The sequence below is a fragment of the Silurus meridionalis genome, chromosome 29 (genome assembly GCF_014805685.1).
Source record: "Silurus meridionalis isolate SWU-2019-XX chromosome 29, ASM1480568v1, whole genome shotgun sequence".
Taxonomy (NCBI): Eukaryota; Metazoa; Chordata; class Actinopteri; order Siluriformes; family Siluridae; genus Silurus; species Silurus meridionalis.
In genome coordinates this window covers 1,331,072-1,342,725 of record NC_060912.1, presented here as the reverse complement: position 1 = coordinate 1,342,725, position 11,654 = coordinate 1,331,072, and the positions used below count along the sequence as shown (strand labels likewise).

Here is an 11,654-nt window from a genome sequence, read left to right as displayed (position 1 = left end):
GAATGAATGAACGAATGCCTGTTTTCTGCTGATATGAAGCACCACACACACACACACACACACACACACACACAGAGTACCAAATTATAGTGTGTTTTCTATTCTATAGCCCTCACATATATAAATATATTCCTCCTGGTGCAATTCTTCGCTCTATAAAACAACCATCAAGCAATAAATGAAAAGTCCGCTCTGAAAAAAGATGGATTTGGTGAAATATTTTGGCCTTCAGTGTCATCCCGGTGCTGATCTCCTGCTCGGATTTATACTTCTGTTATTGCCGTGAGGAGATGACGTACCTTTATTTAAAAAAATAAACGCAGTATAACCAAGAAACCCATTGAAGACAATTTAACAAGTCTCCTTTCACTGTAGCCACAACTGCACCGCTCACATACACCGTCTCTAGCAGAAGCACTGAGGTAAGAATACCTCAAGGTGTCACAGACCCAAAGCTCTTTTGTACGTCGCTCTGGATAAGGGCGTCTGCTAAATGCCATAAATGTAAATGTGGCCTCCACGATCACGCGATCTAAATCCATTTGAGATGGATTGGGATGTGTTAGACCAGAGAGTGAAGGAAAAGCAACCAATAAGCACTCAACACCTCTGGAAACTCCTCAAGATTGTTACAAAACCGTCCCAGGTGACGACCTCGTGCCAGATCTCTGCAACGGGGTCAAGACTCTGAGCTGCATCTTCATCTTCAGGAAGAGGGTGAAGTCCACAGGAGACAAATCTGGCTAAAAATGGTTAAGAAACTCATGTGTGAGGAGAACTCGGTGACACACGTGGTCAGAAAAGCAGCTTTTGATGTGCACAGGACGATGTCTTTTGGCACAGTGACTTATGAGGATCGGTGCTCCATGTGACTGTGTGCGCAGCCTTGTGCTGCCATCTGTTGGCATGTTACGAAACTAGTCTCGAAACTTTTTTATACCACCCTCAAATCATACAGTAACCTCCACTCTTCTGAGAAGATGCTCCACCAGATTTTGGAGTGTGTAAAGTCAGCTACTGATGTACACTGAGATGAAATGAGGAGGATTTGGATTCAATCAGCATTCACATTCATCTTAATAGGGAGGAGGTTGGAGCTCTGTAGCAGGAGATCTTCCAATCCAACCCAAGCAGATCTTCATGGAGCTGGTTTTGTGCACATTGCTGGAACAGGAATTCAGTCCTACCACATCCTATACAATAGTGTGCCTCCAAGAGTTTGTGGGTGGAGGTCAGGAAGTTGTATGACCAAATTTCCTGAAGATCATAAGAAGAAGTAAAGTAAGTAACAGTCACTTTAATTTCGATAATGTTGATAAATGTCATTATCATTTCAGCTGTAGTGGACATTAGCGACGGGTTGTTCACGAACGATTCGTTCATTTTGAACGATTCTTTAAAGTGACTCAGAAAAACGAGTCACCTCAGAGTGATTCGTTTATATTCTACTGGATTCGCATGAGCAAAGCGTCGCAAAATCTTTGTCGGTTATGTACAGAAAACACAATTCAATAAATCATCTCACGAGTCTTCTAGTCCGAGTCGTTCGATCTTTTATCATGTGACTCCTATAGACGCTAAACAATGCATTCGATCAGGTTTTTTTGGACCATATCTTCATGTTATTGTATTTGTTATTGAAATTATGGGAGTCACGTGACAAAAGAACTAACGACAAAGACCAGAAGATATGAGGTGAAGCTGGTAATTCTGTTTATCATCATTTGTCCTTACTGTCATATTTTCATTATTGAAACTATAATCAAATTTGGTGTATGTAGAGGATTTGGTCATCTGCTTATTAAACATGTAACATTTTATTTCTGATCAAAGGAATGAAATGAACTAAACAAAGTAAAAAAAAATTTGTTCATTTTGATGAATGAGTTTCCAAGAATTTTTAAAGAAATCCAAGTCATTAAAATTGATCTTCTCTTCAATAAAGGACAATTTATTGACTGAAGGTAAATTATTAGAATGGATGTTAGTTCACTGAATTTTGCTTAGTAAGCAATTTAGTACTTTTAAATCTATTGCTTCAGAAGGTCAGAAGGAAGTCATTAACAACTCCAAAAAAATGTTTCTAAATAAAGTATTTATGGGTCAAGTCATTTTAAACGGTCAAAGATTCAATAACGAAGATTTTCATTCTAATCCTAATTTTCATTTACATTCCATTACCGTACAGTGTCTGGGTGAATCCGATATTCTATCCGAATAATCCTCTGTGAGCTCGGAAAATCAAATCCTAACGTTATATTTCGGAATTTAATCTGCGCTTTAAAATCTTTTCATCCTTTAGTTTTGGAACCCAGGGCCTGGAGCTTCAGAGAGAGCAGGTGCATGAGAGATAACTTTGAGTGCAATCAACTTTGGCCTGTACAAAGCGAAAATCCCAATTGAAAGTGGTGTGGTAGGATATAAAAAAAAACAGGTTAGAGTCCAGCATGACTTTTAATGCCTGGGCCTGGAGTGATAAGTACCAGGTGAATGGCAACCCCTGGTGGACCTCCTCACCTCCCCACTCTGTTGCAAACCAAGGTAACCAGGCGTAAAGGCTCAGCTGTTCCTCACAGTCAGCCAAGCCTTCAGCACTTCTCTATATTTACCAGCTTCCTCGGTTACACAAGACAACCGAGGGGCGTTAACAAACCCCTGAACCATGCTGACTCCTCAGGCTTCCATCTATGTAATAGTAAACATATGAAGCACATGGTGGACAGCAGACCAGTGTGGGAACGAGGGAGAGGGTCAACGGCACGGACGATTCTAGTTTTCGAAACTATTCCGGAGTGCACTTTCTCTGAAGCCATGATTATTTGCTGAGATTATACATATAGGGAAATTCTACATGGCTGATTTTGAACCTCAAATGATTTAGACCACATATTTTGGAACCTACAAGGTAAGCGCACATCTAACACGGGTTTATTAGACTGAAGTTCAGACACTATCGATCTCTCAGCCCTCAATTTTGTTAAAAGCCATGAATTTATTATGAGGGTCAAATGAATCGTTTGTGTAAATTCACCTCATCTCGTTCATTAAAAAAAATCCTAAATATAGTATCTCTTGTTCTATCTGTTTCGCTAGAGATGTCGCATTCGTTGCTTGCATTATGTTATTATTAGTATATTATTATATTATATTCAATATTTCTACCTCACCGTAATTCAAATCCCCGGTAGGTGTTAATTAGACACTGCGCACGTTAATTGAACACTTAGCGTTTCTCGTTTCGACAATTTTGCCTTTATTTTAAAGTGAACATTCCTGTTATGATTCCCATCTCTACAGGAGAATTTCCGAACGCTCTCGTTTCAGCAGAAACCGTCGATTTCTTTCTTTGTGACAAGGCCTGGGATTGCCATTGGTCATTCTCTGTCGTCACACTCTGAGTAAAGGGAGTTAATAATACCCAATAATGATTAGCGTCTCAAAATAACAGTCAGCGTGGCCTGTGTGATATGGAGGGAATTAAAACTGGGAGCTGTCTCTGGGGCAAATGGACGACTCAATGCCAATAATAGCTTGACTAAATGCCCTCACCCGAAGGCAAGGGCAAACCCAGCGAGAGATTGGACGCAGCTGGAATGTGACATATCCGCCTTGTTAAACTCAGTTTTGTTTGGAAACAGTGGCCTACATGACAACGTCGATGATTTAAGAAGACGCAAACCAGGCGAGGAAGGCGTCATCTCCGGTTTATTGGCTGCTTATGTTCAAGTTCGGAGCGCTTTATCAGGGTGTAATTCGCTGATAAAATGAAGGTTGTGAGGTCAGAACCCAACAGTCGAATCAGTGATTACGAGTTCTTGCTTGAGTAAGAAACTTTGCATGGGAACGTCATCTGGGGAATTTTGGAAAAGTTGCAAAGGAATTTATGCGAATTCATTGGAAAAAAACAAACAAAAAGAGAAATTCCTTAAAAACCGAGATCCGTACCGAACTGTGAATTTTGTGTACTGTTACACCCCTAGGGTTTGTTATCGAGGAATGCACAGTGCGGGAATTGATGAATGTGCAGGGTAGAAATTCAACCAAAATGACATTAAATCTGGTTGTTTTAAAGAATATTATCCTGCAGGATATTTTTTTTAACTACATTTAAGTTCCCTGGTACTGTCTAATCTGCAATTGTATTAATTCCCAGTTAGTTCTCGTTAATTTACATGGAAAGTTTCCAGTCTTGAAAATTCCTTGAATCTATCTGCCAAATGAGTGAATGTAATTTTTCTCTTCCACTCTTTCTCTAAGCATGGCCTATTCATCCCTTGAGCACCTTCCGTTCAAAGACCAGGAACTCCCAGGCCAAATGTTGTGCCAACTGAACTGCCTCAGGCACGAGCGGATCCTCACCGACATGCTCCTCTGCACCGAAGACCTGGAGATCCCATGCCACAGAAACATTCTTGTTTCGAGCAGTCCTTACTTCCGCGCCATGTTCTGCAGCAACTTTCGTGAGAGTGGCCAGACTAGAGTGGACCTGAAAGGCATCAGCTCAGTGATCTTGAATGGCATTGTAGACTACATCTACACTGGAACCATTACTATAAGCATGGAAATAGTTCTTCCTCTGATGCAAGCTGCTTCCATGTTGCAGTACCCAAGGCTTTTCGAGGCCTGCTCGGCATTCTTGCAGGAGCAGCTGAACCCTGACAACTGCTTGAGCATGATCCGGCTCTCTGAGATCCTCCACTGTGAGAGCTTGAGAGAGCGGGCGAAGGAGATGGCTGTGCGCAGTTTCTCCGACGTGGCCGCCTCGGAGGACTTCTGCGAGCTCTCACTGCCCGAGCTAATGTGCTACCTGGAGGATGACCGGCTTTGTGCCGAGGAAGAGCAAGTGTTCGAAACTCTCTTGGCCTGGATCCATCACGATCCTTTTTCTAGGCGAGGTGCCATCCATGATCTGTTTAAAAAGGTGCGCTTGAGGTACATCCATCCCACATACCTCTTCCAGTTCATAGCCAACGATCCACTCGTGCAGTCCTCGACGCTTTGCACAGAGATCATTGAATCGGTGCGACGGCTGATGTTTTCCGTGAGCGCCAAATGCACACGTGAGCTAAAGCCTCTCTGGACCACACCTCGACGTTATACCTGCCGAGAGACTTTAGTGGTTGTCGGGGGTCGCAAGAACAACGAGCAGACGTCCCGGGAGGCTCTGCTCTACGATGAGCGTACTCAGCGCTGGCAGTGGCTGGCCAAGTTGCCTTTGCGCTTGTACAAAGCTTCTTACGTCTGCATACACAGTATTCTGTATGTCGTCGGCGGTCTCAGCCTCAGCATGGCATCAGGAGATAGCACAGTCAGTGCCACGGTTTATACCCTCTCACTCAAGACCAACCAATGGAGGACGGCCGAGCCTATGCTTGAACCACGTTACGCCCATCAGAGCGTGTCTTACTTGCACTTCATCTTCGTCCTTGGAGGCATAGGTGCTGATAAACAGATCTCGAACACGGTGGAACGCTACAACAGCATGTTCAACAAATGGGAACCCATGGCCCCAATGCCTACAGCAGTGCTCCATCCTGCAGTGGCTGCCAATGACCAGAGGATCTATGTGTTTGGAGGGGAGGACTCCATGCAGAATCCGGTCAGGTCGATACAGGTAAGTCAGTTTTAAGGTAGGATTTGGTGCAGTTTTTTCCAGTTGCTTTGGAGCATTTCTCGATTCATAATTAATATTCGCAAACCAGGAAGTGAACTTCTCAAAACAGTTTGTACAGACAGCACAAAACATTGGATTTCTTGAAAAAAAAGCCAGTTTGATTTCTTAAAATCCTTTGTTCATCTCTCAAAAGGAAATATTTGTCAATCTCCTTGGCATCAAAAGTCATTATTCACAAACAAGATCTTTAAAATGTTTAGTCATGTTGTCAGTATTTCTGATGTAAATTACCGTAATTTCCGGACTATTAAGCGCACACAAATAAAAGCCGCACCCACTGAATTTTACAAAGATTTTTATTTTGAACATAAATACGCCGCACCTGTCTATAAGCTGAAACTAATGAACTTTACACAGGCTTTAATGAAAGACAGTGTCTGTTACACGGCTTGTATCTAAACAGTAGCCTACCAAGAATGTCATTGTTCACTGTCTTCCTCCTTCCTTTCACAACAATTTCTCTCTGAAGTTTATCTTTTGGCATCGTCGTGCGTTTAAAAATCACCATCGGTGAATCTTTTCTCCCGATGCCGTGCAGCTCAGAACACAGGTGAAGTGTGTTTTCATGCCCGGTTGTTTTCAGCGTGACGAATGATTCACATTTCCTGTAGACAGTCCGAGTGAGCGGCAGGTCAAACGTCAGAGGAACATCATCCATATTTATGATGTGGTGCGGCCCGATTCAGTGGGAGCGCATCTGATTTAATATCAAGAGTTTCATTGGTTCACCTGAACCCGTTCCGCAATTTCATTGGTCTAATTTTATGGAGCTCAGTGTTTTGGCTTGAAGTTTGTGAAACCGGGAAAAACCCAGTAAAAATCCATAAATTAGCCGCTTCGTTCTTTAAGCCACGGGGTTCAAAGTGTGGGAAAAAAGTAGCGGCTTATAGTCCGGAAAATACGGTACTTCATTTGGATTCCAGCGATTGAAAGTACACAACGCGTCATTTGTTCTGTATGACGTCTATGAATTTTAAAAGCACAAATCTATTTATTCGGTTAAATTTTTTATTTAAATTGATTAACACTTTTACTGTACTGTATCAGTGTCCGTTCGTTTCGTGTTTTTTCAGAATTTATAATTCTCTGTTTCGCTCTAACGCCAATTGACTGTTAACGAGATTCACCTTTGACCTGTTTTAGAGATCTGATGCCGTTCACTCGCCTTCATTAGTAACATTCAAGATTCATCTGCACCATTTATGAATTCAAGACACATTTACAAAAAAATTCAAATAGAAATTTAAGCTTGACAGATGACGACTGGTTTAACCAGATGTTTTGGGGGTTAAAACCCATTCAGGTGAGAACCAGTATAATATATATTGAGCAACATGACAAAGTAGGAAAGCAGCAGACAATTGTACACCATCATTTAATTAAACATACGTAATTTGATCAAAGCAACCGGGATTTTATGACGTGCGCAAGAGTCCATGATGTGAAGGTCGAACGAGTAGTTTCGAGGATTTTGTTTCTTCATCAAAGAAAACGCTCCAAAACAACAGATAAACGATAATACACTCGATCACGTTGTCTGAACAAGTCCAATTCCTTATCTATACAAGGTTTATCACATTTCACGCAACCAGTGGATGAGGATGGAGACCAGGACGGTGAAGAATGTCTGCGCACCTGCTGCGATCATAGAAGACAAGATTTACATCATCGGAGGTGGTAGAAAATTTGACAAAAATGATCGCACAACTATTAGCGTACATTTTCTTTGAAATGTATTTTTTTTTGTCTTTTAAAGGGTACACGAGAAGAGTGATCGCTTACGACACCAAAGCCAACAAGTTTGTGAAATGTGAGAACATGAGGGAACGGAGGATGCATCACTCGGCCACTGTGATCAACAACAAGCTGTACGTGACAGGAGGACGCTTCCTAAACAGCCACGACGTCATCGAGGACTCGGACTGCTTCGAGTGCTACGACCCGAAAACCGATGTTTGGACATCTAAAGGGTCGATTCCGTACAAGCTTTTTGATCACGGCTCTCTGGCCCTGGTTTGTGTCTCCAATCGACCCAATCCTCCATGACCCGATCTAACATCTGGTTGGTTCTCTGTCCAGGAAATATTTCATTGACAGGACCACAATGGAGACCATCTGAGGAAGCAAAGGTTGCACTCCAACCTCACATCATGCAGTCTTCCAGAATGGATATGTGGAAGCTTTTTCAGAAGAGCTCTGGAAATGTTCTCAGGAGACCGGATTACAAACTGTGCAATCTTTGTCCCGAACTCACGTCGAGTCGGTGTTCTCCAGAAAAACATTCAGAATCTGCAAACACAGGATGTTAGGACACTGGAGTGTATTGTAGTCAAACTGCATCCCATTTGAAGTCACTTTATGAAGATACATTCCTCTAGAACTAAACGGAAACCCATAACCAGCTCCAATGCGAATAATTTGACTGAATAAAAATTGCTGATATGCTGCACTCGTGTTGTTCTCGCATGCCTTCGGTTCGACTGCGAAACTTTGTTTACTCGGTAAAGCCTCGTCTTCTACATTGAAGTTTGCTGAAAAAGTCACAAAAACGCACTAAACCATCTGAAGATATTTATTGATATGACTTGAATTCTTTTTTTTCCTTTTTTTCGTGCTGCTTTTGATGAGAAATGTTTACTGCATGTCCGAAAACCTAACCATAGGGTTACAATGAAATCAAGAAAATGTAGATTTCTTTTTTTTTTTATACACAGAATAATATTGTTATGGTCCTGCTTTTCCTGACCCGTCGATCATCAACAGCATGAGCTTCTCAGCAGTTTCAGCTACAGGAGCTCGTCTGTTGGATCACACTGACCAGCCTTCGTTCCTCACCTGCATCAATGAGCCTCGGCCGCCTATGACCCTGTCGCCGGTTCACCACTGTTCCTTCCTTGGAGCAATTTAGATACAGACCACTGCAGATCAGGAACATCCTACAAGAGCTGCAGTTTTGGAGACGCTCTGACCCAGCCGTCTAGACGTCACAAATTGCTCAAATCCTTACGTTTGCCCAAAATGTTCACTTGCTGCCTGATAAATAAATCCACCAACTAACAGGTGCCATGATGAGATAATCAACATTAAGAGATAATCAACGTTATTTACTTCACCGCTCAAAATGTTCTAATGTCTTAACGTTACGCCTGATCTGTGTGTATTTACAACCTTCAACCAAGTTCATCTTAACTCAGTTCTCTGTCTGTATGGTGAGACTGCAAATGAAACAAGGGAAAAAAAAGCATCATATTTCAGATTTACTCTCCGTTTGCTCTTACGATAAGCTCCACTTATCTGAGAAGATGTTCCACTAGATTTAGTGGAGATTCATTCAGCCAAGTAGGAAAGTCAGGTACTGATGAAAGGTGGGAAGGTGAGTGTTCTATAGCAGGAGATCTGCCATGACGTCTAACCCATATGTCCAAGCATATCTTCATGGAGTTCGCTTTGTGCACGTTGTGTCATGTTGAAACTCGTTCAGATCCCCAAGTTCATATAAAGAGAACATTTCTTGCTCCCACATCTAAAGACCTTTTACACAATTTTGTTCATCCTACCAAAAAAGCTTGGGGAATGGAAGAAGAACTCATGAGCTTAGGACACACTGATCTTCTGGAGTCAATAAGCAATAAGTGGCTGCAAAGATGTTTTCCATCTCCTGCTCTTTAGGAACAATGCTCTGTCAGACTCTATGGTTGTAGAGGAGTGTTCTGTCCAAGGTCCTGCAAATGTAGTTATAACCAGGATGAAGAAACTTTACGGCATTTGGATGACAGCTTGAAAAAAAGTTACCCATAAAGACAAACATGTGCTTTATACTTGTCACATGTACTTTACAGCACAGTGAAATTCTTCCTTTGCATATCCTACTGATGTTAGAAGGCTGGGGTCAGAGTCCAGGGTCAGCCATGTCAAGGGCCTTGCTCAAGGGCCCCAAGCCTGGCAGCTTGGCTGATAAGTAACCCAGAGCCTTATCCACTGTGTTAGCACCTCAATATATATTATATATAATCATGTATTAGATGTTTTTGGTTTGGATGGTTGATTAAAGTATGCACTATGTCTATTTCTGTGAATATATTTATATTTATTTACTCGATTATACCTTATTAAAAAAGAATATACCTTTTACAAGATTGTTAAAGAATTCATCATTGGAAAAAACACTTTTTACTGTTTTTATATCCACACAATGAATCAGAAAGTAGAAGTAGAAGCTTGCACACACATTTCATAATCTAATAGCTTTTAAAGCTCATTTACTGTAGAATTAATATACAAACGAACAAAGAACTGTACATGAATCCCAAACCCTAACGCTAGATGGCGCCACATCACTGCAACATGCACAACGAAACTGGAAAATCCACTACCAGGAAATGAATGAGGGATGTCTCAGTGGTGGCTCACACCATGTTGTGTAATGATGAGAAGGGATTAAACTAAATCTGATGCATTGTAGGTGTTGCAACGTGAGAATATTTCTCCAAGTCTCCGCCCCAAAAACCCTGAAGAAGAACAAGATGGACACCTAAGCAGATTGGTGTTTGAATCGTATTATTCCATGTTTAGTATTTATTTGCTCTTTATAAGAACCTCCATTCTTCTGGGAAGATGTTCTGCTAGATTTCAGAGGGTGTTTGTGGAGATTTAAAGCCATTCAGCCAGTTAGTAAAGTCAGGAACTGTTCAATAGGGTTTATTGCTCTATAGCAGATTATTCCAGATCTTCCACTCCAGCCCATGTAAAGCAGATCTTTGTGCACACTGTGTCATGCTGGAGCAGGTTTGGGTCTCCTGGGTTCGAGTGAAAGAAAAATTTTAGGCCAACATTGGTGTATCAGGTTGGGGAAAAACCACAAAAAAAAAGTCTGGTGTTCCAATACTTTTGTGAAATATCCTGTGTTTGTTTTATTTCTGCTGCTCAATGACTTTTTGATCGTTTTAGATTCTGAAATCAACATCCACAATATGAAATCCAATAAAGCGATAAATAAATAAATACATAAATAAATCCTCAGTTTGCTACAGCAAGTAATGTTTATTATTAATCAATTCATAAAAAAAAGAAAGAAAAAAAAAAGGATCGTAGCTTTTACATGCACAATGTTTGTATTTTTTTGTGTTTATTTTTTTAACAGAGATACAATACAGTGAATGAAGCGACTGTCTGGGACGTGTGACTGGTGCAGGATCTTTCGTTGTTCTGCATTTCTGCACTTTTAAAGTAGCGTTAAAACAAAAGGAAAAAAACCTAAAAGGCCTGTTTTTCGTGGCGTTCACGCCTGATTGAACAACATCGCGCCGAGCCGAGCGACTGAACGAGTTCTGCAACGAAACGTGGCCCCAAAAAAAAAAAAAGTAAAAAAAGTAAAAAAGTAAGAAAGAAAAAAAACTTAGCATGTCGTCAAAGTGCATCCTGTGGAATCATGTCAAAATGATTTGGCGGTGAAAAGAATTTCTACAATAATAATAATAATAATAATAATAATAATAATAATAATAATATTAATAATAATAATATTAATAATAATAATATTTAAAAAAAAATATACAAAATTAGGAGTGATTACAAAATATATGGTGTTTGTATATATATATATACACACACACACACACACACACACACACACACACACACACACACACACACACACACAGTAGATTAGATCAGTTTGCTAAATGTATCTCCTAGTGCACGATCGGTCGCAGCTTCCTTCAATATATAGTATCTCATATGTACAGCAGGTCCGACAAACAAACACAGTTCAGATTGTGGAGTGTTATTTTGGCACAAGCAGGTTCTTCTTTACAAAGCTTCATCCAAATCCCTAGAAAATGTTACAAAGCTGAGGATGGAAATGAATTTGCTCTAAAGTCTTAAACACCAAAGTACAAAATATATATTCTGAAAGATTTGCAGTTATCAAACCTAACAAAGCAGCAGTTTAAACAAACGCCAAATGAGGAGAAAAGCATTT

The 11,654-nt window shown here is 40.7% G+C and overlaps 1 protein-coding gene across 2 annotated transcripts; it reads left to right on the top strand.

Moving 5' to 3' along the window:
* Nucleotides 1-2,620: 2,620 nt before the first annotated feature.
* Nucleotides 2,621-9,723, top strand: klhl38a (kelch-like family member 38a). Of its 2 annotated transcripts, none has more exons than XM_046844143.1 (4): nt 2,621-2,905; nt 4,258-5,614; nt 7,243-7,348; nt 7,431-9,723. In XM_046844143.1, exons 2-4 carry the CDS (start codon nt 4,259-4,261, stop codon nt 7,718-7,720), a joined length of 1,752 nt encoding a protein of 583 aa, XP_046700099.1. In that variant the 5' UTR covers nt 2,621-2,905; nt 4,258; the 3' UTR covers nt 7,721-9,723. The 2 variants fall into 2 exon arrangements, with proteins under 2 accessions (XP_046700099.1, XP_046700098.1); XM_046844142.1 differs by lacking the exon at nt 2,621-2,905 and adding an exon at nt 3,717-3,778.
* The last annotated feature ends 1,931 nt before the right edge of the window (nt 9,724-11,654 follow it).

Excerpts from the sequence above, each read along its gene's own strand:
- klhl38a (XM_046844142.1), top strand. Across the intron at positions 5,615-7,242 it reads ATCCGGTCAGGTCGATACAG|GTTTATCACATTTCACGCAA; the intron begins GTAAGTCAGTTT and ends TATCTATACAAG. Across the intron at positions 7,349-7,430 it reads CAAGATTTACATCATCGGAG|GGTACACGAGAAGAGTGATC; the intron begins GTGGTAGAAAAT and ends TGTCTTTTAAAG.